We start from the raw sequence: 27,908 nt of genomic DNA, 5'->3' as shown, positions 1-27,908 counted from the left end.
AGTTTAGTAAGATTTCCTTGTCGCGCTTGTTTCTTTTCTGGCTAATATTGTATTGTTAGTTACTATTTTGTAACGTTTTTGTCGCGCGCTTATCTTGTTCTAGCTAACAGTGTACGATCAGGAACACGTCTATGCTTTTTTTTTTTTAAAATTCGATATGCTGTTTCTGTATCATAACTAATCATTCCCCTTTGTAATGTCTGTTCACCCTGAAGGTAAAATAAATAAAACAGATAAAGTGGTACATGGCATGCCGCGTCAACATTCGCTATTGCCAGACGCTGTGCCTCGCAATTACATTGATAGCACTTTTCATCTTCCGTCATCAGAAGAAAACTAGCGTATTTATCGTGACGTTAGTAATGCCCTCTTCTTACTGTAAACAAATAAAGAGAGAAGAACGAGCAAGTTTAAACAGGACTTCGTTGCAAGTTAACTAAATTTCATGGGCTGGTCATAATTTTCGAGCTATTTGTTCTTCGAAATTTATGCCGCAGCGCAAACTTGCCGTCAGATTGTTTCATAGTAATTCCGGTGCGCGACTATACTTAAGTATGACGCACAATTGTCCTGAATTTCTAACGTCTCTGCACCTGCTTGGAGAAAAAAATACGTTGATTCCTGACTTGCGCTCTATTGGAGCCGAATAAGCTTTTCTGTGCTTTCTCGCGAACACGCCACCTGTTGTTGAACAAAGGAAATAAAAAAAAGTCCAATGCCTGTAACCTAAGCAGAGCAAACAGTCACACCGGGCAGTCAATGCCAATCGACTTCGCGGTGTGCATTGTGATCTCGGTGCATGGTTTGCTTTGCACGGGGAACAATGGTATTGAGCAATCGTGTATTCCCCAAAAATGCAATAGGAGGAAGAAACATCCTCGATGAGATTACCGCAATGTATTGCGCAAAAATAATTTACTTTCCCACACATTTACTAAGAGAAAGAGAGAGAGAGAGAGAGAGAAAGAGAAAATTCATCTATTTTTAATGAGTTGAGTCGTCTTCCTCGTAGGGCGGAAGTACAGAGAACCCTTAGCTCGCGTTGTTCGCCTGCCCGCTGGATCAGCCTTCGCAGCTCCTGCTAGTCTGAGCTGGCCAGCGCATTCTCCCAAGGCGAAGGTGGGGGCGAACGAATAGGGGGGTAGCGCTGAGGGTGTGAACATTCCCAAGTACAGTGATATACGCTCCTGACAGAGGAGTTTGCCGGCGAGGGCATACCTGTCACAGCAGAAGCCCAACTATGGGGCAGACAGAGAATAGGTGCCATGTAAGACACATGCAGTTCGCGGCATTGAAACAGGTCGGGGCACAGCATGGCATTGGTGTGTTCTGTAGCATAATGAACCTTTTTGAATTTCGAAACACGTGAGCCGGCACTTACGCTTTCCGTTTCGCGCCGTGAGCTTTGTTTAGTCGGCAGTCCTCAAATCACCGGCGACTGTGTTTGCGGTACCCGTGCGTTGATATTATTACTGGCATCGCCGGACGTTCGCGTCATTATTTTGCCTGTCCGTAGAGAGAGAAGAAAAAAAAGAGAGAGAGATAGCAAAAAGAGGAAAGACAGGGAGGTCAACCGGGCAACCATTCGGTTTGCTACTCTACTCTGGGGGTAAGGGGAGGAGCAATAGAAAGAAGAAAAGAGGAAGGAAGTGATCACTGTGTGTCCATTGAAGCGCCACACCAAAGACAAGTTCTATAGCTGGTGATCTGCGTTGGTGACATCTGAGCCGACCAAAGGGCCAGTGGTCGTTGCTCGAATAGGAGGCTGCGGGTGGGCCACGAGGCTCACTCGAGACTTGCAAGCACTGGATTAAGAGTATCCAGCACTTGCACTGCACTTCGCACTGACGGAGTATGAAACTCGCTGAAAAGTACGCAATTTATGGAGGGAGAGAAGGGCATCACAACCACTTGCTTGTCTTCTTCGGACAATTTATCGGGAGTCGGCGCTGTGGACTCTACGGAGGTGCGCTGTATCCTTTGATGTGACTGTGGCTCCGACTGTGGCATCCTCTGAAACATCTGCTATAGCATCGGCCGTGGCTTTGACTGTGACTTCGGCTGTGTCTTCAACTATGCCATCGGCTGTGGCCCCGGCTGTTGCTTCGGCTGTGGCTTTGGCTGTGGCGGTGGCTGTAGCTTTGGTAGCGCGGGCCAAGCTTCAGTATTGCTGTTGTTCGGCTCGACTCCGCCAGGCCTTGGGGGCAGAGGAGGAGAAGTTGTCAGATGTGGCGCGCTCTTCATGGAGGCATCTGTGTTCTTTGAAGCCTGACGGCATCAGGAGCCTCGCTTTCGAAGCGCCGCAACAGCTTCCCGACGAGACGAACAGTCTATCGCCATCTGCTTCAAGACCTCCCTTTCTTTCTTCATTTTGGGGCAGTCCTTTGAGGTAGCATCATAGGACCCGATCCAACTGGGGAATTTGAGAACCGTGGCTGCGCGCGAGTCGGCAGCGTGGGGCACTGCGCAGCGCGAGCAAAATCTCGTGTTTTCGCACAGACCGCTCACGTGTCCCAGCCTCATGCAGTTGCGGCATTGGAGCGGCCTTCGGATAAATAACCACACGGGGTGTCTAAAGTGGCCCACCTTGACGTGTGAGGGAAGAGATTCGCCCTTGAAAATTACTTTCACACAGCGGGATGCGCCGACTCGAGACACATGAGTTATGGCGAAGCCTTCAACGGCTGTCTTCTCTAGAATAGACAAGTCAGCGCTGGAGATGGAGACGTCCACACCGTAGATGACGCCAGCAGTCACTGTCACCTTGATTCCGTCAAGTTCCGTAAGTTTGCTTAAAGTGCTCAGCGCAGTCTGATGTACAACGTCAATAGCCGATACATTTTTTCATGAGTTGACTCTGACGTCCGTGACTTGATTTGGCGTCACCACCTCGAGGATCACCGAGACAGACTGTCTGTTGAGTCGCCTCAGGTTGTCGGTAGCGAGTTCTGGTACATATAGAACCGTACTGAGTGCAGTGCTCCGAGTTGGTCCCACAGCCGACGTGCTTGAAGACAGGTAGGCCTCGATGTTTCTTCGTTTCGTCTTGCGGCTCCTCACAATCTGAAAGTCGTCATCGGAGCAGTCCTCACTGCTGAGCGAGTAGACGCTAGTATCGACGCTGTCGGTGTCGCTCTGGAAGCCGGTCCGCTTCCTAAACGCAGCCACCACTGAAGTCGCCATCTTCAGCAGAGGCGCGAGGATCTCAACATGCATCCGTGCCATAAGCTACTGCGGCTCCCCTAAGACATACACAGAAACCAGGGGAAAATAGTTGAGCTAGGGAAATAGCGTTGTGGCTCGCAGTCGCTTCGTCTTCGTCTATCTGCCTGACCGTAGAGGTTTGGTTCAGATGTCCTCGTCGCCAAGTTATGGTGAGAAAATTGCAGTGTAAATCGAGTTTAGCGTAAAATGCACTTTTTTTCTAGCTCGTAGCTCCAGGAAATCTGATGCCGCTCGATTCTCTCAGCGATGGTTCGTATATAGGATTCCGCTCTCGCGCTGTCGGCCAGGACAGTCTCCTGTTACTTCAGCATCAGGTGAAGGTATGCGCCTGTGAGGTGATCTTTGCATGAAATAGCAATGCCTGGCTAACCGGACCTATTCAATCTCATTTGCGACTCAAGACGAGTTAATTCCATTCATATTTTTCAGTTACCTTTCTTAACATGATGCCTGTGACAGGCTTGCGGTAGTGGTGCAATGCATAATATTAATACGCCAGAAGGACTACAAAAATCCGGATTTATGCCTACCTCAGCGTACCCTTAAATCTTAATTTTCCACATCGCTTCCTTCAAAGTGCTGCCGCGGTAGTAGCGATTCGCGAATAGCAGTGATTCAATGGCATGGATATAGCGGGCGGCTAATCAATTTCAGGACGCAAAAGTAAGCGAAAATTGAGAGCTCGAAAGAGCGTCGAAGCAGTGCCCGGCTTCGCAGTCGGACACACACACACTCGCACACATGCACCTGTACACACCCCCGCACACCCGCACACCCGCACACCCGCACACCCGCGCACGCACGCACGCACGCACGCACGCACGCACGCACGCACGCACGCACGCACGCACGCACGCACGCACGCACGCACGCACGCACGCACGCACGCACGCACGCACCCGCACACCTGCTCGCATGCACTTTTCTGAAATCAACCCCTCAATTTTTCATAAAATTTACAATTGTTTCGCTAATTTTAATAAACTGCTGCATTCTCCAGAACCACTAGAGGTTTTTTTCTCTCTCTCTCTCTTCCACTTTTCAGATGCGAGATATGTAACTTAAGTTGGTTGAGTAATTTTCTAACGAGGTCATGTGTACGTTTCTTAAGTCTTTGAATAAGAGAATCTGTGAGAAAATTCTCCTTTAGCTAAAGTCAAAGTAAAATACAAGTTTATTATAGGATAAACTTTCTCTTCGCCAGAAATCAACGTTGAAAGCGTAAACAAAAAGACTACGAAACAGTTTGACCGTGAGCATACCTTACCTATTTAGTAGCTATAACGTCTCAGGGACGACAAATATAAATTAAGTCATAACGCATATGAATATATGTTGAGAACAAACACGCCATGTTCCAGCGTATAAAATAATAGTCACCTGCTTTAGCAAACAGCGTATATAGTATGGTAGCAAACAAGATCGCGTGCTTTAGTGCGAAAGAAGTCTGTTTCCTTTGACCTTTATTGTAGCTCCGTCTTTAGTCTATATATATGAGCTCACTTGCAGTGCGTTTTATGTGACCTTGTTTTTGTGTTATCTATCGACCATTTATGTGAGCTGTATTTAGGTTACAGTCTCTTTTATTTGTTTCTTCTGTGCGTCTGTTTCATATTGTTTCGTCTTAATTTCTTTCGTTAATTTTACGTTTCCCTTGTTCAATGCCGAGTTGTACTTTGATTTTGAATACGTAGCTGTTGTATATGAAAATGAGTATTCTATCACGTATAAAAGAAAAGCAACAACAAAATCTGACGCACTCGTGAGCTGTTGTCTTACAAGAGGAATAATAACGAAAAGAAGAAACAAAACATTATGCATACTCTTATACATAGAATATTTGAAAGGTTCCACTAAAATTTGTTTGGGCAGTTTAGATGATGATGAAGGACCAAGGAACCCGTATGGACCTCGAAACGTCTTTGCATTTTTCCGCCTTGACTTGGTCAGTGACCGCAGCCTCTCCATCAAAGAATGATTGAGTGCTTGAGAGAAAACCATACTTTTTCTCTCTCCAACACTGAAAAAGAAGAGGTGTTAGCTTCGCGGCCGGCACAGTATGCTGCAAAACACAAAAGGTGGAGTGTGCGAATCCAGACAAGTAATAGATACCAACAAAGTGCTGCTGCGCGTGTGGCAAAATATGCTATATTATTTATTCTAACCATATGTTTATTCTGACTTTCGTTCCAACATATTTTCTAACATAACTTTGCCTTTGTTCTAACGTGCGTTTATTCCAATCGGATCAAAGGTGGGCAGTTTAGGAGCCTCTTGTGTTAACACGACCCGTAGCTTTCACCGCACTGCATGGAGTTGGTAAGAGTACGCAGCAAGTAGGTGAGAGCGCCAGCAGAAAGGGTAGCAAAGCTGAGCGGAAAACCGCGGCAGCCGCATGGTCGTCCATCACATTCCTGTAACCTAACCAGTTTCTTTTTTTTTTTCCTCTCATCGTCTGCCCCGCCACTTGACCGGCGCGGGGCAGGCGGGTGTTTTCGCACGTCGTCTCATGTCGGCCACATCTGTTATACAGTGTCCCCTAACTCTCCCCCCTCTATCGCCCCCCCCCCACCCCTTCCTCGGCTAGGCATCTGGTCCGGAATAAACTAGGACCACGCGATAGTAACGATCACCAATGGATAAACAGCGGATATGGATGGAGCTAACGGTTCAACGAGGGGACTTGACGAAGACAAATGCCTTGTCCAAACGTTGGTTCCAGAGACATTCGTTGTTTTACCACTGTTCATCACTTCAAGCCTCCATGTTCCTGTGAACTTTTGTCTCGAATGGTAATGAGTACGTTTGTTTGACGCTGAAGCTGAAGCATCAAATATTATCCGTAATAGCTGGTTTCAAACATTCAAAGTAAAGTTTGATCCCTCTTACCCGGCTTCGTGATTGTAAAGATGCGCAGGCCCTCAAATCATAGCCGGCGGCTTTCACGACCACCATAGGCCACGGGCAGTTTCCCATAAATTTTCGCGCTAAACAGCTAGCACTTGTTTTGCAAAACGAGGGCATGGTTGTAATAAGCGAGGGTTCACTCACCTTTCTCCGCAATTTGTCGCATAGCAGCTATAGTTAGATCGTGTTTTTGTGTCCAGACGTGTGTGGGCACCGGCGGGAAAATGCGTGGAAGAGACGGCATTCCTACTTGAATACAGCTAAACTTATACCCTTTAACCCCATCTCACGCCCGATGCTTCCATGGATCTACTTTCAAAACTTCCGTCGAGCATATATGCAAAGACAGCACACATTGGGAGCTCGATTTTATCGCATCTTCTGTGCCGGACACGAACACTTTTCCCAGGACGATGCCAGTGTCAAGATCGCCCATGGACTGTCATGATTGACTTGAATCTGCCACATCACGGAGAGTGAGTACGGAATAATCAACTACTCTTCAAGCCTTACGTTTAGTCACTGAGCACAAATGCCATGTCAAAAAAAAAATTAGGAAGGAAACGCGGAAGGACGTTTTCTTCGTCTTCGGATCCACGAAAGCCATTTTCTAGGCTTCGGGCAATTCGGGTGGAGTCTTCGTTTAACTCTCGCGCAAAGTCAGCTTTTTGAAGCTGTTGCCTTTCACCAGTGCCGAAACGTTTTGTAATTTGAGGAAAATTTTCGCGAGTTGCTGTCAGCATTATCAACACTCCGCCCCTGAAATCGGACAGATATTTGTCGCCAGCTTTTGATGATCGTCTTGACGGCTGCTTCGCGATATCGAAACCGGAAGCTGCGCTCGCTGCTTGATAATGATCATTTGCACCTGGGCCAGCATTCACAAATACTCTTACGCTATACATAATTGTTCGCAATAGCAAATTTGAGCCAATACTGATACTGAACCCATAATAGCGGAGACGGCAGGTCAATGGTAAAGACCACTCATGTGCTAAAATTTTTATTAACTCGGCCCCGACGGTATCTCTCATGCCACGTTGTCTCATCTTGGTGCAGGAGCTCGGCTGGTTCTACTGTCACTTTACGATGCTGCGTGAACCGCGGGTGTTATTTCTGAACATTTAAATTCAAGCCATTTGGTCGCTTTCTCTCCAGGCTGCACTAACGCTTTACGAGCTCTTATCCTAACGACCAGTTGCCTCGGTGGTGTATGCGTTGAAAATGCGTAGGAACGAATGGTGCTGGACAGACTGGAGTGCTCGCTCAAAAAGAATGTCAGACATCCAGATATTATGACTGGTTCTTGGCATAGACAAGAAGAAAACTGATGTCTGCGAGTTGTAAGGGATGATAGTTTTAGACATCAAGCATGCTACATATCGTAACATGCTTCACGAAGCTGAACTCGACGCCCTTGATGAATTGGATATCTGCAGCCGTCTTTGTGCCGGAATTGTGAGCTACCTATACGGTAGTTCAGTTTTAACGGCTGCAAGTCGTGATACCAGCCGTAATCGCGTTGTTCATGGTATCCCACAAGGTGGGGTTCGCAGCCCTACAATATTCAATGTTACCGTAATCGGCGTTGCTTATGAGCTCCTGGATGCTCTCCACATAAGAAATTACGCGGCCCACACCAGTGCTTGGGCTGCCGTGACCTCGAGCCCGCAGCTGCGTGAAAAATTACAACTTGAGATATCTTCTACGTCTCAGCACCTACGCCGTCAGGAACTACAATTTGCAAAAACAAAGGATACTGAAATCGCGTTCAGACACCAGTCGCTGTGGTAGTATCAAATTACCAACTACTGTAATGCAATTTTTACCGAATACGGCACGGGTTCCCGAGAGTTGTGATTGACCATCTAAGTACATTGTGATTCTATTGGCGCAGTGCCGAATCGGCTATATTGCTACGAAACAGTTATTTCTATTGACCAAGACAACATCTACCATGTTTGAAAAGGTGACGATGACGACGATACGACATTGAGTGAACTGTTCGCTCAGTGCAATGCTACATGTATTGCACATGTAAATACACATGTATGTACACTTGCATATAATTGTTCCCGTGTATTTTTCTGCCTAACAATATTTTCCCCATCGACCATGGTTTGATCTCTTCAAAGCACATCGCAATGATAAAATCACGGTTAAGCTGCTATGCACAAGTTCTTTGGCGCGTTGGAAGCATAAAATGAAATCCCGCTTAACGCTCCCTAAATCAACTTTTCCATGCTGTCTTCATGGACTATATAAGGCACAGCCTGCCAGTCCTTTCAAACATGAGTCACTCCCGTCTAAGAATACTGGAAAACAGGAAGTATACTGAAAGAACTCACAAGCACTGTGTACATCTACTTGGACGGTTCCGTAACTTCGTCCGCCTCAATTGCAGCCATGGTTATACAAACTATAATCATCGGTCACAGCTGTTGCCTGCATCACAAACGACATCTGCCGCTACAGAACTCGTCGCGATTCAAACCGCCATTCAACACATACATCTGAATATCTATTTCAAACATGGGTTATACATTTTTCGACTCAAAATCAGTTGCCAATAATTATGAAAGAAAAAAAAAACGTCAGAAGGATGTTAAATAGACACACTAAATGGACACACTATAGATCATTGTATACAGTCGGCGTAGTTTTCCAAAACATATGGTTTCGTTATTGCGCGTTTATCGATTGATTACTAAAAGAGTGAATGAGAGCCAAAGTTATATATTTTGAATGACCGATACATGAGCGTGACGTCGTGGTTTCGGAGTATTTTCGCGATTTTTGCCGTCGTTTGGTTTCAGTAAATGGCTATTGAAAGCCAGCCTCTAGCTATTTTGGAGTACGTTGCAATTGATCACTACCGATAAAAAATTAGACGCCATCGAAATCTATGACGTCATGGTGAGCTAGCGCGGGAATTTCAAGACGACGGCGCCAGGCTTCTCCCTTTTTGTGTATTTTCTGGCTTACCAAGCTTTTCTTTTTTTCACACTATAAGAACGACTTTCTTGGTATTGGTAACGCTTAATCTACTAAAACGGATCAAATATATTTATTTCTCTTTAGGGTCATCTAAAAAGTCTATCAGAGATAAATATTAGGTTCAGGGACAAATATAAGCAAACGCGCTGGACCCGCATACAGTGCAGCACTGAACATGTGGGGTGAATATTATTCTGCCGCATGCAACGGGAAACCTGTAAAATCTCGCATAACGCACTCCTCGTTCTCTCCTGCAGCTTTAGAGGCCCCCCGCATTCTTCGAACTTTTTTTTTTCTTTTAGCGCCATGTGGGGTAGGCGACGACGCTATACAGCGAGGCCCGTAAACGCCAGCAACGTTCGGGCGATCGTTTACGACCGCGAAATGCTCGCGCCTTAAAGCAAGGAAACGATGGTTAACGTGTCTCGCCCGCCTTTTTCACAGCTCCTTTGTTAAACGCCAACCTCCGAAGATTACACCGTAAGCGCCACGCAGAAAGAAGAAAAGGCAAAAAGAGCGATGTGGTAGGGTTTAAAAGGAATCGCCATCAAAGGGCGCTAAAGTTGCCATCGGCGTCGCGCTTCAGCTGAGAGCAACCGATGAGTCGAGGGTGGACGGAGAAAGGAAAAGCTGCATCATTTATATCTATGCTCATGTTATCTCTGTTCGTGTTATGTCCCTTTAAAAAAATATTATTCGGGAATATGTTCATTGAAAGGCATCGTAGTCTACTTCAAGAAAAGGTGTTTTGAGACCCCACTGAGACGTATCAGCAAACTGCGAAATAATTTGCTCTTTAGGGAAAGCTACTGTTTAGGTTTGCTATATGCATTCTTCTATGCTTGCCGCAACATAAGCAACGTGAAAAAGGTATAGGATAGATACTGGCAAACGCGAACCACTAACTGGGTCGTGCGTCATGCGCGTGTCCGTGTTGCTAGTTCCCTATCCACTGTTCACTTTGTGTGTCAGGCGCAACATTTTTTTTTAAAACACAACTTTTGTGACGAATTTATTGTATGTCACGATGCTACAGCGTGTGTGTGGATTCCCTATACAAGGAAGGCTTTTCCGCTATGTGTTTGGAACAGTAATTAAACAGATGCTATAGTTGGCACTTGTCTCGATTTGGTTCGTTCTCTGTTTGTTGTTTACGCGGAGCCAAGTATAAGATAATGCACAGCTAAGGATAAGCTACATTTCTAAAAAAAAAGAAAGACTCTTTCCTTGGGATTTGGTTGAGTTAATGAGCCTTGGATGCATGGTAAGCCGGAAAAATACGCAAAAGTGACAGCAGCTTACTGTAATGTCATGTAGTTTGACATCGTCTCCTTCGGATTATTAATCGCTCATCGGTAAAGAAGGGTGGCATTACATTCTAAATTAACCAGACTGAATCGCATAAGAATTATGAGCATTCTTCTGCGCTAAAAAAAATTGCCCAGGTACGAGAAAATACTTTAAATATAGCGGTGTTGCGTTTTGGACGAAGAATTGAAGAAAGGGGAATTTAAAATGATTTGGTCGTCTTGTATAGTTGATCTTGAGGTGTGACGTCCAAAGGCAACACTGGGGCTATGTGACACGCCGCAGTAGAGGGCTTCGGATTAATTTTAGGCCTTTCCCGGCGCTCTTTAACTTGTATGTAAATCTAAGCCCAAACGTCTTTTTTTCTACTTTCGCGGACTCTAGCATTGTTGACACGTGTTTACAATTCTGTTTTGTTAATGCCTGTTGTGGGCTTTTACGAATCCTTCTTGGGCTGATTTTCGTTGTAATCATTTACTTTCGGTGCTACTCTGTTTCGAGTTTTACAACTGTTAAGTCGTACTGTTTTGTATGAAATATGACACTGTTCATCTATTTTTTTCTGCTTTTTTGGGCCAGTCCGCCGAGTCACTTACGTATACCGCCGTGCGCTTTTGTGCCCTCTGCCTTATACACTGCGCCACTCCGAATAAAGAATCAGTTGACAGTCATCGCATTCTCCTGTTTTTCACCCGCCTAGTCCTCTGCGCCGTTTCGCCACCAGAGAGTTATGGCAGGATGATTTACCCGTAAAAACAGACTTAATTTCCGTTTTCTCCAGTATCCGATTAAGTTAATCAAGGTTACTTTTTTACGCCTACCGCGAATTCTGGACGTTTTTGTTCAGTTTCGCCGCAGTGCTACCACGCGGCCGGTGCTCCATCACTCAGCCACGTACTATAAACTAGAAATTCCCGCAGTGACAAGAACCGTGACGCAGATCACTGTTTGAACCAATCAGTGACGTGGCGAAAAAAAATATATTCTAGGTTTCTCCTTACAAATGTGCGCCGGAAATGTAGTGTCAGCTGGTGCTCCTAATGATCGACTCCAACTTCATTCTGCTCAGCTGTCGAGTCACCTATACGCCTTTCCTCAAACAAGTTTTCCATTATCTAGTTACAGAGTACCCGATCCTTACTCAGTATATGATTGTCACCGCACATAAGCTTACCTGAATACAGCTACAGTTACAGCAAGCTTTTCATAAGTACGACCGGGCGACTCAGTGCACCCAACTTCATCTTCTGGTTGTGCCTCCCAAGACTACACGTGATTGTGTCACCGCCGATCGCATCGCTCGGTGGTCGCTGAAGCAGTGGGCAGCTCGCTTCGTAGCCATCAAGGTTTTATAAGACACGACTACGTTGGACATCGAGTCGCCGCTTCGCAACGTCGATGAAGAGGTCAAACACTCCTCGCCGGTCCCAATGTGCAATGACCCCCTCGAGGAGCGTAGACTCACTACCGCTTTATTGCTCCGACGATCGCTCAGGCTCGCGTGGGCGTCCTTGATCAAAGGCAGTCGTCAAAGCCATTTGCAGAATGAGAAACGTCTGCAGCTTTGGGAAGCTCGTCTGTCAGTGAATGCTCCAAGCGAATACCCTCGAGCCAGCAGCTTATGGCAGAAAGCAATAGCGCGCTTATGTGATGCACAGCTCCAGCGCTCCAGGCAAGTGGTGGGTGCCGGCGGGGGGGGGGGGGGGGGGGGGCGCAATGCATTACCGTAGAGTATAGCTTGTCTGCAGACGTGGGAGTTCAGGTGCCGCTAGAAAGGCTTCAAAAGCACTGTAGCTTACCATAGTAATCTGAACTCGAGCACCTCTGTTTCCGGAAGCTTACGACCATATAGAAGTAGTGGATGGTGCTTGTACCGCCACATGTGCTCTTCATAAGTCAACCGATCGCCGGATACTCGAGAGCAACGCTTCCCCCTGCAGATTGAAGTATGCTGCCACGCATTCTTCAAGTCTTGTGCCCTAGAGTAATAAGTAAGGATTGGAAGTGTCCCATTACGAAGCTGCAGCGCTGGAGTCACCGAGTAGCGTTATTCTACCGTAGTGACGTGATCGGTATTGTACAGCCCTCCACTAGGTGAAGTCGAGAAGGAACACGTATGAATAAAGTTTGTCTCTCTCTTCTCTCTTTCTTTCTCTCTTTCTTTCTCTCTCTCTCAAAGCAACATGGAGTCGAGGCAGATCTGTGATTACGGCCAGTAGACTATAATTGGCTTTGCATAGAGCGAGATCAAGAGAAAAGCTAAATCGGCAAAGAAAGGCAGAGAGGTCGACTTGAGACACGTCCCTCTAGCTAGCTACAGTTATGCACTTTTCTTTCGGAAATAGGCTGTAAAACGAAAGCTCGGTTGGAATGGACGGGGGTGTCGCATGGGACCACGAGTTCCCTGAGTTCAAGCTAATGCAGGCAACTTATTAAAGGTCTAGTCCGGACTCGTGTTCCCACGCGGAGGTAAGAGACGAAGGCTCGTAAGGTGACGACTCACGCATTTTGCCAGCCTCCGGCGACTGCACAAGGTACAGGATGGTGTCGTGTAAGCCCGCACCCGTTTACGATTCTAATTGTTGTGCAATGTCGGGTGTCTCTGACATCATGGGCTTGCGTATCATAAAGGCTCTATCGCTAACATACCAAACAATAGGGCGCGTTTTTCTTTTTTTTCCTGGCGGTGTGCTACTGAGTGCAGATACCGCTGTAAAACAGCTGCTAGTCCAGATGCTATCATATTTGGCTATCATGACCGTGTACGAGGTGATCGCTGCTGGGCACGTGTAATACTGGGACACCTTGCGGGAAGCCCTTTGCTCGGGGTAAGTTTGCCAGTGAGTAGCAAGCCTCGCGCGAGGGGTATAAATTATTATTATTATTATTATTATTATTATTATTATTATTATTATTATTATTATTATTATTATTATTATTATTATTGGCGATGATAAAAAGCTTCACACGTATGGCTGTAAGTTACCTTACAGTAAGTTCTCGAGTGTCCAATATTGTGTTCCTGATTAACGTTGTATACTTTCCTCTATTGCACCTCTGCTCTGCTATGTACTATTCCGTTAGATACCTCGAACATAATAAATATACATAAACCAAAAGGCGAATTAAACTTGGACCGTTTTTTTTTCTTTCCTCGACAACTTACTGTGCGAGTTCTTGCCCCGGAATGAGTGTGCCGGCTCGTAGTACGCTTCGCGCTGTGCGGCGCCCGGTACACTTCCCTGCTTTTCTTTTCGTAGCTTTGTAGAAAAACCTTATAACAGAACAGTTTTCTTCCTGGTGGACAAGCTGGCAGCTGACGTATACTGCCATGTTCACAAATGCGCCTCGACTGGACTAGCACGCCTCCAACAGCGGGCCCTGGTGGCCTGACGGTGACGCCATCAGTTTGCTCCTGTCCTTCGCATCTCCAGTTGAAATGTGTACGCTGTCGGTCAAATGCACGTGACATCATGACTCCGAGTCTTAGAATAAGTCGCATGTCGTTTAGGAGGCATTATTGATTAGTGTCTACACGCTCATTTTATACTCCGCCGACTGGAGATCAGCGCTGCTCCTCGTTAGAGGCAGAAACAGTATTAATAGTCAAGCCGCATGCTTGCACACAAAGAGCCACATTCTGCAGGCATAAAGAGAGACGATTACATTGACACTTCTGTTTACTTTTTCGTAGCGTTGAACAAGGGTATTTCTTGCCGAGTAATCTTCTAGAACATTCCCACGTCTATTCATTTACTTTTTTTCCGAGAAAATTCACGTCAGTAGTATTTTCCCCATTTTTTTTTACTCCATGAAATCTTGCGGCTGCGCGCCACATCTTTGTGACGTCATCCTCGATGGCTGTTGTGGTTAGGTCCGCGCACGACATGACGTCCCTAGACATCAACGATGGCTTTTCAGGCCTCACTTTCCATTGCTTATGTACAGTGTGTCTGTAAAGCCATGGTGCACTTTTGACCGGTAACAGGAAAGCAACAAAACAGGATAGAAAGGCGAAATCTTCATCAAATAAAAGGGAAATTCTCCAAGTTTCCGTAGTATGATGTGCAAAGGTGTGAGCACAGAGGTGATGACGCAGCACCGAAAACTTCGCAGCAGCTGATCAGCCCACGCCCACGCCAGTTCATTGTGTTCTGTGGCTTGCTCAAGTCGAATACGCCATCAAAGTGCAACGTGAATGTGGAGAGTTTTCCTTTTATTTCGTGAAGATTTCGCATTTCTATCTTGTTTCGTTTATTTCCTCTTCTCTGACGTTTTCGGCAATTGCTAGCGGGAATGGTTTGCTCGGTGCAAACACTAATGGATGTTTAGGGTTCATTAGTACTTGGTCACAACTTATGCCAAAATTTTACGCGCCGCAATGAACATTAGTTCTGCTAAATGTTCCAACTTGCGAACAAGTTGTTCCATTTCACCGTGAACGAGTGATGATGGCCGTAGTATGTCGAACACCTTCGCCTCCGACATAATGTAGAATCACTTGATGCACACACAACAGCGCGCCGCAGCCCCGCAGGCCATGCAGAAGTGTTGCACGGTACTTCTTAGAGGAGGAAGTGCTACGAAGCTTGAAAAGCGTTGTAAAAAAGCAGAGACTTCTCGTGCAGCACTTCTTTATGCGTGCTACTAAATTGCTGCACCAAATTTTTAAGAATTACCTGCGGTAGATAGCTGAATCCTCACCCTCGAGCTAGCTAAGTTACTCCATGAAGCGGCCATTACTTCTAACGAGAAATCGAAATGCCTCATTGGATTAATAATATAACTACACTAATTAGCTTCTTAATTGACTTAGATAAGGGTTTAACCTGTGCTATCTGCCACAGGCAACTTTTAAAAATTTGTTGCAGCTAAGAAAAAAAATACGCCTGGTTTAACATTTTTCGTTCCATCGCTGGCTTTTCTTATCAAGCTCCTTTGTTACCTTCGAAGTTTCTGGCCCACATGTTAATACCGGAAAAAAATGCAATCATTGTACGCTTTTACTTTCAAGGATAGCAGTATAAGCTACCTGTCATATCTTGCTAATGCCTGCCGTACACGCACAGGTACTTGTGAGCAAAAGGCAAACGCGTGCGAGAAAGGATGCGGCTCGTGCTTCCAGCTGTCCTTCGACCTCTTTCGTGCACTCCTACTTGCGAATATTATCCTTAGTCCGCAAATAAAAAAAAAACGATCGCTTCATTACGGCCGATAGGCTATACCTCTTCTATATTCCGTTTCTTACTTCAGATGCTCCGATGTGGAAGGTAAAGTGACTGCCCGCACTACCCGCATATGCGAACGGAAGTATTGGGTCACAAGATATATAGGTAAGAACGTTTTTTTTTTAAATTTCAAATTAATATATTTCAGTCACATTATTAAAACCAGCAGTTAGACTAACAAGTTATTGCGTAGATGGTGCACAATTATGTCGCATCCATCTTGTTTTCCTTTCCTGTGCTTTCCACCATTTCATAGCTGCTGGCGGGCACGTATATCGGCGATGTAAGCGTTCCTGATGTCCGGGTAGAAGATGGCGTCTGCGGCATAAGCATATGCGAAGAGCAATAGTCCTTTTGCTCGGTCTGTTTCGTACATTCATTCGTGCAAAGCGTCCACGTGCTCAATACAAGGCGCCGGAACGTCATGGAGCGCAGGCTTGGGAGTTGAGGAGCGTCGCGCTGCTCCTCCCAAGTAGCCGACCTATTTTATATGCTAACCACGCGGCCACGGCATGACCTCGACGCACCAAGCATCTGCGCAACAATGAAACCATCCGGGACAATGCTTGCGTTAGCGTTAGTGAGCAACGCAACGCTAGCGTTGTCGCATGCTTCACAGCGCGGCACAACTAAGCGGGACGTTGTAACGCCAACGGCTGCGGCGCCCGCTAGGTGTAAAAGGTCACAAAGTGCAAGTAAACCAAATGTACACAAATGTAAATCTAACCCTGTGGTGTACGATGCGCAGAGGGGGGTCGCGCAAAGTACGGCTGGGTAAAATTTTTTGAAACGCTGAACCATTAAAACTAAAAAAAAAAGAAAGAAAGAATGCGACGGAACGCATCTACACCGACATACTTCCATTTGCATGTCTAATTTAACTGACCGCGAGACGCGTTTTTCTCGCATATTATTTATTAAGAAAGAGAAATTTAATGCGTGTACATAAAGTATAGGACGATCAGCCAGAACATCTATATAGTTGCGTACTAGCAAGCAAGCAAAGAAATAAAAGAAACATTGTGCAGCACAAATAATAATATTGCGAGCGCTTCCTCCACTCAGAAGGTTTTTCCAATAAAAGCTAGCCGACCATAGCCATTTCAGCAACAGAAGGTACCAGTCCAGATGAACTATCACAAAAGTCATTCAACTGCAGATTCATTTGACCGAAATGGGATACTGAAGGAGCAATCGGTTCGGCATTCCAGTGTAACGTGCGAATTTTTCACCAGGTGTGCGACACTAGAAGTACAAGCACGTCAAAAAGCACATACTCGCTTTTATTTGGCATTAGGTATATCGTAAAATGAGCATTGAGATCGAGACCTTTCCTCAAAGCTTTCTGTAGAACGCCAAAGGTAAAATGGCATCCTCACAGCTAATAAAGCATTGTGCTATGGTTTCCAGAACGTTCCATAGACGGCAATTAACCGAAGGCACAAGAAATGCTGCTCAACAGATATATCGTTACCTCTATCGAAAATTCCAGGTCCCCATGAAACTTTGAGCGAATTTCTCAAGCTCCAAATCCTTACTTTGTCTCGACCACTAAACGCACAGAACGGTATACAATTTGATTAGCGAACTTCTTGCGTAGCTTCCACATCGTTGCACGTTAAGTATGCAACAGAGCGCAGGGCCCGGGCCGTAAATTGAAAATCGCGTGCATTCGTGACCTACGCTGACATCAGAGCCAAGCGATAAAAAAAAAAAGAAGAAAATCTGTATAGTGGAGGCAAAGCACTGCTGCAGCGATGCGCGCTTTCTTTTATTATTATTTTTTTCTTGTCTATGAAAAAAATCTTTAAAAATAACCATAATGACCTCTCTCGCTCAAGACGTATACGTTCGAACTGTTCCACGCAGAGAGTTCGGGAAGCCATGAGCGTTAGGTCGTCACAGCTGAACTCTCTTCCAAGTACGGAGCTGGCGTCGAAGTTTTGCGAAACGCGGCATCTCAGAAAAAAAAAAAAAGTTGAATGCTTTCTGTTCCTTCGAGCGCAGCCTGGAATTGAGATTCGTTACCTGCAACACATAGTGTTCGTAGCCAACACGGCGTTGTACTGCTTAACCGGCTGCAAGTAAAAACTCTTTATACCCCTGTTACACGGGCGACATTAACCGCGGTTAACGTAACCGTGGTTATCGCTAAACGCGGTTAGCGCGGTTACACGGCAGGCGAAACTGCGGTTAGGCCGCTAACCGCGGTTGACCGCCAACCGAGCTTGGCAACCTCGGTTTAGTGTAACCGACGTTTCGGAAACGGGCAAAATGGCGGACGGTACTTCTCCCGAGTGCAGCGCATAACGCTTCCCAGATATCCTCCAAAAAGCGTATCGTTTGGCCTGACGCGACTGAGGCACTGATACGCATTTGGGAAGCTAATCTGGCCATAGAATCAGTGCGTATATATATATATATATATATATATATATATATATATATATATATATATATATATATATATATGCTCCTCTTCCGCAATAAACCCTGTGTTGAAAGTTAGCGCTTGTCCTGTCTAGTCATTGTCGATTGTCCTTCCCGTGCTATGCTTCTAGTGTAACTATGTATTACCAACCAGCCCAAGCCTATGCTCTTCTGCGCTCAAGTAGTAGAAACGCGCGCCTCTACACAGAGGTGACGGCTACACACAAATTTCAAAATTTAAGAACAGCGCAATCAAACTAGACAAGTGAGACACACACAAACGCTGTATGTTTGTGTGCGTCTGATTTTCTTGTCCAGTTTGATCACGCTGCTTTTAAAAGTGCAACTTCAGTACTTTTAACATGTACTTTTTTGCGATAATTTGTGCAATGTGAAATCGCCGTGTACATGCATTAACATATGAAAGCACTGCCTTTTCTTTCTTAATTATTCTTTTTTTTTTGTAAATGCAAGCGTATAGTTACAAAGTGTATTCGCATAAAGTTGTACTCCTTTAATTATGTAACCAATTCTTGTTAGTTAATACAGTCATTTGTTCATTAAGGTTTCTTTACCTTTCCGTTCAGTGGATTTAATTTTATTTTATATTTACCCATTTGTGACCCTTAATTCTGACTTTTTATATAGCTCTATGCCCGCGGGGCATGCTCACAACTGAGAGCAGGAGTATCGAAAATAAATAACGTTCACGTGCAAAACGCAGTCTTACACGTTAAAACTCTCAAATATAACAAATGTTTTACTGAAAAATAGCATCTTCATACCACTGTAATCAAATGCCGAATAATAATTATTTCAAATGAAGCCTGTACGCAAGAGATCACGTGACACGTCATCAGACCATTAACCGTGATCGGGATAGCTCGTGTAACTCTGGCGGACTACGGTTCGCGTTAACCACGGTTAAGTTTAACCGCGGTTAAGCTGCCCGTGTAACTAGGGCATTATTACTCGCTGCACTATTACCCCACGAGCTTTCGACACCGCCCGTGCTCTGACCAAACACGAAATGCTTAGCTAAGGTGCTTAAAAAAAATTGACGCATAGTGAACATGACGTGAGCGATGTCCATGTAATTGCTGTCGCAATAGAAAGAAAAGAAAGCAAGTTGCTGAAGGCTGCAATTACCCAGCAAAATGTCGCACCGTGCGCCCATCGCCAGCTGCGTTATTTTATTTATTAATTTTTTTTTTGCTTTCACTCCATGCATCGCTAAATTGGTGCTTGGCGTGCTCTGCGCGGGGAACAATTGCGGCGATTCATCGTGAATTTACCAAGAATTTGTGTCTCCTGAGTAACAAACGACTGAAACTTCCCAGCATGGGGCTTTTCACAGATGATTGTCTGCTTCAATTTTATATATAGATTTCGAGGACGCTTTCTTTTTCGAAAATTGGGGCTCTTTGAATAACGAAATTATCGAATCGAACTATATATTAGATGAGTGCGGAATTTGACTCCTAATACATGCATGTGCCTTCGAAAGAAGAAAAAGAGTGCTTCACTTAAGCGACGCGAATTCGGGCAGGCCCCGCAACAAGGCAAGGCTATATATTTCACGTAAACTGAAATAAACGTGCCTGCTCGCCGCGCAAGGAGCCAATTTTTGCTTACATGATTACAAGACATCGCGGAAAAATTATTAATTATGGGATTTTACGTGCCGAAACCACCGTGTGATTATGAGGCACGCCGTAGTGGGGCACTCCAGATTAATTTGGTCCACCTGGGGTTCTTCAACGGGCACCCAATGCACGGAACACCACGGGTGTTTATGCATTTCACCCTCATCGACGTGCTGCCGTCGCGGCTGGGATTTGATACCGCGCCGACTTCGGGCTTAGCAGCGCCACGCCATAGCCCTCTACAAACGCACGGCGGGTCGTGAAAAAATGATTTGATGATCCGTACATTAGCCGTACATGAGCATTCATTTTAGATATCTTAGTTGAAATCAAGAAAAAGAAATGGGGGGGGGGGGGGCAAGGGCAGGACATGTAATGAGGAGGGAAGATAACCGGTGGTCATTAAGGGTTACGGACTGGATTCCAAGGGAAGGGAAGCGTAGCATGGTACGGCAGAAAGTTAGGTGGGCGGATGAGATTAAGAAGTTTGCAGGGACAACATGGCCACAATTAGCACGTGACCGGGGTAGTTGGAGAAGTATGGGAGAGGCCTTTGCATTGCAGTGGGCGTAACCAGGCTGGTGATGATGATGATGATGATGATGCTGATGATGATGATGATGACATTAGCCGAGCAACCGGCACCTCTGTGCCGTAACGACGCTGTATAAGCCATAGTCCCCCAGAGCAGCGGTTGCAGGAATCGACATGCATACTTCTGTTTTCTTGTTATTTGACATTGAAATTTGGGCTTGTTGGTAATCCCAATTTTATCTGTGGCATAGTACTTTCCGAATGTCCTGAAAGGACAAAAAAATAGAATATTGCTGAAGTCTTCGAAGATGAGCGTCAAAGTAAGCAGTAAGTAAATCCAGGGTGGTCACAATTAATCCAGCGCTATCCACGGCGACGTGCCTCATAAGCATATCGTTGTGTTGGCACGTAAAATCCCAGAATTTAAATTAAATTTGTTAGACCCGATACTACGGCCCAAACCATGATGACCGATAGTCTGATTAATCCTAGCCCCCTTTCTTTTTCTTTTTCACAAACGTAAGGCGAGAGAGATAAAAGAGACAAAAAGGCGGTGTGATTAACCGGTAGATATCCAGTTTGCGACCCTGCACTGGGGAAAGCATAAGGGGAGACAGAAAGATCTTAAAAAAAGTGCACACAGATGAAAAGAGTGGGACAGGGGAAAGAAAGAAATATAGAAACACACACATGCACACAAAGGAAAGCGGAAATGTCACAGTCCTTCAAGCAGGTCGCTTGACCGGAGAAAACTTAGTAGCGCCTCCTTCTGGTGCGAAGGTCGCGTGAGCCGGCACTACAAGATCGTCTGCTCAGAGAGCGGCCGGTCATAGAGGGATGACAACGGTGTCACGAGCGACTGTCTCTGGGAGTGACCAGAATGGCAGAGAATCTTGTGTCTCACAAACCTAAAATTATTGGTCATAGTCTCTGGCATTGCAGCTAAATTTCAAGCAGGAAACTGAGCTCACACGGTCACGTAATAAAAAAAAAAATAAACGCGAGAACAATATAAACAACTCAAAGATACTCGGGAACTTCCATTAGCGGTACTCTCAGCGATTTGTGTTCACTCGTTTTGAGAAAAGCACACTTGAGAAAACTGCTTCATTGCCAGAATGCGCTCATTTCACTTTATGTTATCATTTACTCATTGAACAAAAACTTAGTTATATGTTGGGTAGAGGCGGCCACCAATACGATTGCCAATATTGCGGCTAAAACCAAATATTTCAGTCAGAAAGGGAACGAGGACTGTCTGACCTTGGTTGCGAGCGGAACTTGTGCAAGAGGAGGACGGGCAATATCCTATAATACATCAGGATCAAGGAGAAGGACGGAGCGACTGGCAGGGTTGACGGGAAAGAAAACCGCCGCCGAAAATTTTCCGGAACCCGCTCAAAATTTTACGCAATGTATACCTCAGACAGAGATTGTCCTCTTATTCCTTCGTTTTCTATATAATCGTGCTTTGTTTTTTGTTTTTTGATGCCCTAACTTTTAAAAGACGTTCCTAAAATCGCGGTGACGACGGCTAGCTGCAGCTTGAGCGCCTTTGTGGGTGGTTTTCTCGAGCATGGTGTTGTTATGATATCGAGTGGCAGCGGTGTGAATGACATATTCGCAGCTGCTGACCTCCGAGATTTCCGTTGTGGAACCGTGCACAAACGAGGTCATGAGCAGCGAGCCGCAGGCTGCGCCGAAGATTTTGGAGGCGATGAATTTTTTGCCTTTAAATATTTCGGTATCGAGCTCTGCGGTAGAAAATCATGTCAGAGTGCTCATTTTAGTTAATAATAATGTGAACCCAATGACTATTACAAGATTGGAACGTACCAACGCGCACGAATGCAATATGAAAGAGAACTACAATATGAAGAACACCTCAGCGGAGAAGTAAACTAATTTAAAACGCTGTTAACTTACAAACACGGCAACAAGTTTTTCACGTACACGTCCCAAAGAAGCTTCAACGCGAAAGGTTTATTCGGTTGCGGAGGCGCGCATCCCGTTTCAATAATACATCTTGGAATGATGATATATGCTTGAAACGCGCTATTGCACACTAATTGAGAGGGGGTAAGTGGATTGGCTGCGGTTGTGCCTGTAGGTGCTTCATTTGTTGGAATTCTAAAATGTTTCGAATCTCATTCGGCGGACCAAGTTTCAATTATCTGCAGGAGTGACGTATCTTTCAGCGTGAGGCTGAAACAAAACGCGTAGCATGTAGGGACAGTAAAAAAAGAAAAAAAAAAGAAAAAAAAAACGCAGTTAATTGAGCATAAAGAACTACGTTCAAGTAAATTGAAAAGTACACTTTATTAAACAACTACATCGGAAAATTGCATCATAAGATTGTACAGAACGCTGCGTCAAGAAACGGCAACGATCGTTCGCGGCCTTTACGTCATCGGCCTGCACTCGCCCTTGGAGGGCCTGTAGTGGCAGTCCTCGCGAAGCGAGTAGCGTTCTGCGCAGTCACCGCTCTTCCTCCCGAACTCTTCAGCCTCCTCGTTTCCAAGCCCGTTCGCGTGCTCGTCTCGCCGAAATTGTTTCCAACAGAGGCTGACGACTTCTGCGACTCTGCTGGACTCCTGGCCGTCACACTTGGCGGCCAGGTAGTGCGCCTTGCAGTGAAAGAAGCAGCGTTGAAAGAGAAAGGAAGAAGGGGTGCAGTTTTCGACGTTCGCGACAATCGTCGAAGCAATGTGGGATCGCTCGTGGAAAGTGCTTTAGTCAAGCTATACATCAATTGACCCGACTTTTTCGGAGTAGGGCCATCGGCCATGTCAGGCTCGTTAGGTCGCTGAAGCTCAAGCAACGCTGGGCCCGGTCAGTTATTGGGAAAGACGCCATTTAGAACAAAACACCGGCGCTGATATAGGGGCGTCACTCCTGCTGCGGGATCGTTCGGTTGTTTTACAGTTAGGATCTCGAGGGCAGGTGACGTTTTCTTAGTCCAACGCTTGGCGAACAATATCTTTATGCAATAGCGAAGGAAAAAAATTCATTAGTGCACCTGACAATATAACGAAGTTACAAAAGAAATACAGCGAGTTTCTTACCATAGAAAGCTTCGCAGTTAGAGAAAAAATATGCCATTGCGGGCACGAATTCTAAATCTGCGAAGATTTCTTTCTCAGAAACGTCGTAGCTTTGTGCTGCCTGCCAGGTGGATCACAGTTTCTCCTTTCGTCGCGCTTCTTGCACTTTGCGGGCTTCCGCGGAACTGATTTGCCATATTCAGTGTCCCTGCCCTTCGTGTGGTCGATTAATTCGACCTCGCCCTGCGATCTGATAGCTTCCCGATTAGCACTAGCAGTCCGGGAAGGCGTTGGTCCCGGGTTCGATCCCCGTATCAGGACGAATTGGTCTTCAACTGCGAAACATTCTGTCTGAGAAACCCATGCGAATTTTCTTCGTGCTTAGTGCTAGTGCTATACTGTCAGGTGTGTGACAATGTTTCCTTTCGTTTAACATCCCCCACCTTGCTATTTCGTTCCGCAGAACTGATTAACCAAATATCACATTAGGTATATCACATTTTTCTTATTTTCGTAAAGGTCTAGAACACGGGGAGCAGACTCTGTTCCTAAATCTTGATTACGCTCGTTTTCAAGTCAGTGTTTGACTTTGCTCAATAAACGAGAAAAAAAAAAGCGGCGCCGCATTCGAATATAATACAAACGCGAGATGGCATCTATTGTAGCCTTTTCTAACTGCGTTAAAGAAAATGTAAGAAAAAGCGAAATCTTTTACGCACAGAATGGCGTCATCGGTGCGCCAATTCTTGCGCGACGAAACGGTGAAACGGAACTTGGGCCGAAGCTTTCGATTTTTCTCGGTTCCTTCCGCCGGGCGAACGATGTCATAGAAACAACAGAAGGGCAGTGCTTCCCAAACAGCGCTAACTTGGCGAACACTTTCTGAGGTCCCCCGTTTGTATATACACACCGGTTTAATCGGCAACGACCACTCTGACGAAGTTGGTGGATCGCGGCACAAAGAAGAAGAACCGCTGCCTTCCTATCCAGTTTTTCGAAGAGAGGACGCAGCCAGACAACATCTCTGGCGTGCTCATTCGCTGTCATTAGCTGAGTGGGAGACCTCGAACCTAACGCGCCACCGCGGGGCGCTCAGCGAACCCTTCGTTGCAGCCCCACCCTCCGCAGTCGACGCGAAGCAACTCCCGTGTGTGTGATGTGGCTGCAGAGTCGCATTCGCGAAAAAAACGTACTCCGCCCTCATCGGTATGTTTGATAGCGCTGCGCGCGCTGTCTGTGGTTGCGACGGGACCATCGATCGTCATTTATGCCACCGTCCTCCATTAGAAGCGCAGAGATGATCGTTCTCCATTGCGTTAGCGCGATTAGACGCGTAGCCGGTCGTTGTCTGCACAGAAGATGCTGGACCACGTCGGTTCACTAGCCGACGCGCATCGCGGCGAATGCGCTATTGTGTGCTTTAAGGCCGAGTGGCCTGTGTGGGCGCCTTTGATTGCGCTCGCATGTGTTCGCAAAAGCAGTCCGTTTGTCTCTAGCCTCTTCTCGGCGACCGGTGCGGAGTAACCAAACGAATGTTCTTCCGGTTGCTCTCATTTCCTTTTCTACGTTATTATGTCCTACTCGTCACAGTGGCTCAGTGGGCAGTGGCGTTTCGTTGCTGTGCAAGGGGTCACGGGTTACACTACCAGCCGCAGCTGCCGCATTCCGATTGCCGAATTCCGAATTCTAAAACTGTCGCGTACTGCACTTCGGCCGGACGGTTTGGAACACCAGCTGGTCATAATCTGTCCGAAGTAATTCGCTGTTATGCGTCTCTTATAGTTCCCGTCTTGATTTTTGACGTTACTCAATCAATATTTGCGTCTCTCTTTCTTTGTTCCGATCCAAAAAAAACATTCGATGGTGGTCCAGGACTCTCTCTCAGCCCAGTGTTTTTCAGCTTTTGGCGGTATTACAATTTTTTTCTAATTCGAGCGAATCGGCAGTACAACGCAAGAGCAGACGTTGAAACTTTACTGATCAGTTTACAGTGATAAACAAATCAGTTTACAGTGATTAGTGATAAACACCAGGGTCACACGTTTCAGCTTCACTGGTTAGCCATCTGTACGGAGTGCTTGGGTGGTGAAATTTTTTTTTCTAACTATATAACATCGCTTTGCTAACACGGATATCGGAGCTTCTTCTATTATTGTCATTCTTCTATTATTGTATTATTCGATTATTGTCATTGCCCTAACTTCGCTGCCTATACGTAATCACGCTGAGATTCTGTTTCTCTTAAAGCTCTTTCACGGCATCCTCATCTGCCCCTAACTACTCAGTTGTATCGTGTTCCATATTCCGCGCAAGATCACCAGAGAACATAGACCTTTCCATGTTTTCCCTGTCATCACCAACACTCAATCGTACAAAGAATAGTGAGTCTTTATAACTCTTATTTTGATGATCTTGATATTATTCATAACTTGCGGGCATTGTTCTATTCCGATCTTTGCGTTGTTGTGTCAAGTTTCCCCAAACTGTTTAACGGCGCTTCTCCTGCTTTTTCTTTTATATTGACTTTGAGCATTGTTGTATGTACTCTTCTTGACTTCTGGGATTTTGTGTACCAAAACCGCGACTTGATTACAGGGCATGTCGTAGTGGGGGACTCCGGATTAATTTTGACCACCAGGGGTATTTGATGTCCCCCAACGCACGCGACACGGGTGTATTTGCATATCGCCCCCATCGAAATCCGGCTGCCGCGGACGGGATTCGATCACCCGACCTTGGGCTTAGCAGCGCGACACCATAGGCGCTAAGCTATCGCGGCGGTTGCACACTCTTCTTTTCAAAATTGCTTTTTTTATCCAGTGTTTATTTTTGCTTATATTCACCTGTCTTTTTGTTCTTGCTGTTTTGTTTTTTAATCTACGCGTGCACCAGCGCTCAGACTTTATGGTAGCTCCGGGGCACGGTAAATAATTGATTGATTGATTGATTGATTGATTGATTGATTGATTGATTGATTGTCTCGAAACTAGTGTTAAAAATATGGCACTAGAAGTTTGTCCCACGGAATGCGTTGTCATCGCTATCGTCTATTCTAATATGTATGTGGCCGGCCAAAGTGCCGATCGCGCTCGATAATGCATCATAGTGGAATAATCGTCCTCAACCGTACTTGTCGCAGTTGCTGCAGTTCGCCGCGACCATGTCGGCGAAAGTTTGGTACATCCTCCGGGCGCCGCATCTTCCGCTCGGCGTGACCAGCGACGTGTTGGCGTTCACGCTCACGCATCCCGTGAATTGCGCCCACTGGCTGCGAAAACCGTGGTAGCCTCGCACGCACGCACCGTAGAGCAGCAGCACCGTCGCCAGCGCGCTCAGCGTCGGATGGATGGGAATCCCTGCGCACAAGAGAGCCCATCTATGCTGATGTCCAGGCGCGCACAAATAAATAAAAAACGCTTCTGAAAAAGAAAAAGTCAAGGGCGATTTAACGGTAAGAGCGAAAGAAATGCGTCAGCATTCCGTCGCAGCTCTTTGAGGTCCGGGATCTATGGCTAAAACCGCGTTCACCACATTTCAAAGTCTTGTTAAGGGGTTCAATCGACACACGCCCCGCCTCTTCGAGGAGCGAAGTGCAACTGAGGCTGGTCCGGAGCAGATCACCGCCAGTGACCGGCTTCCCAACCTTCACATACACACACTTTTTAACGCGAAGCTTTCGTTGCCTCTTCCATCGGCTTTTCCACTGCTGCTGCTGCTGCTGCCTTGCACGCCGCGTCGGGGGGTGGTTCAGAGCGCGTATATACATGGAAGCAGTGTGTCAGAGAGGAAAGGCGACGCGGCAAACTCGTTTGGACCTTTCCATCTTGTCGCATGCGCACAATGATCCGTGACGCCCGTGACAGCTGTAATTATCCGTGACGCACCCCCCCCCCCCAAAGCATTACAGGAACTGCAGCGCTTGCCCTTTTACTAACGTGCAACTCCTGAGGAGAGGTAGTTAGAATGGTAGAGGGGGGGCAGGGAAAAGAGACACAGAATGGGCGTTATTGTTAGAACAGGCTTGCCACTCGCAGTTCCCATGCAAGAGGAAAGAGGGGGACAGGGAAAAGGCGACGTGAGCAGATAAGGAAACGCTACTTCTATAGACACGACAGCGGTTGCGGGCAAACTGAAGGTACGGTACTGTACGTTTCTGCTATTTCTGAAAAAATAAACATCGTGCGAATTTGGCCAGCAGACAACCGAGTCAGGGCGTGCCGTCTTAAAGCCGCATTAAATCGCCATAGGGTCCGGCCGACACCACGGAAGCGGTCGCACGTCAAATGAACACTTATTCGACCGCCGCTGTTATAGCTATGAGGCTATAGCACCGCTCGATGTCGCGTGCTTGATCCCGACCGCGGCAGCCAGATTTCGACGGGAGCGAAATACAGGAACGCTCGTGCACTTAGATTTAGGTGCAGGTGCCCGATAAAGAACACCAGGCTGTCAACATTAATTCGGAGTCCGCCACTACACGGCGTGCCTCATATTTTTTTTTTTGCACGTATACAGTATCACAATTCTGCCACCACTTCCGCCGCGATGCGATGTGACATGTGAGGCAATGACAATACTCAACCCTCTCA

General features: G+C 46.2%; 1 protein-coding gene and 1 long non-coding RNA gene across 2 annotated transcripts in view; one reads left to right on the top strand and one right to left on the bottom strand.

The window, feature by feature from the left end:
- Positions 1-27,908, bottom strand: part of LOC142585166 (serum amyloid A protein-like) — a 43,394-nt gene that overhangs the window by 6,081 nt on the left and 9,405 nt on the right. Inside the window, exon 2 of the mRNA XM_075695705.1 lies at positions 26,450-26,675. Within this exon, the coding sequence (XP_075551820.1) occupies positions 26,450-26,675 (226 nt within the window). The remainder of the gene's footprint in view (positions 1-26,449; positions 26,676-27,908) is intronic.
- LOC142585168 (uncharacterized) lies at positions 13,135-26,594 on the top strand. Its single transcript, XR_012829048.1, has 3 exons — positions 13,135-13,265; positions 15,691-15,770; positions 26,459-26,594. It is a non-coding gene; the product is annotated as an uncharacterized LOC142585168 (long non-coding RNA).

This window comes from Dermacentor variabilis, chromosome 6 (assembly GCF_050947875.1).
Source record: "Dermacentor variabilis isolate Ectoservices chromosome 6, ASM5094787v1, whole genome shotgun sequence".
Taxonomy (NCBI): domain Eukaryota; kingdom Metazoa; phylum Arthropoda; class Arachnida; order Ixodida; family Ixodidae; genus Dermacentor; species Dermacentor variabilis.
The sequence above is the reverse complement of the archived record's forward strand: the minus strand, read 5'-3'. Positions and strand labels throughout refer to the sequence as shown.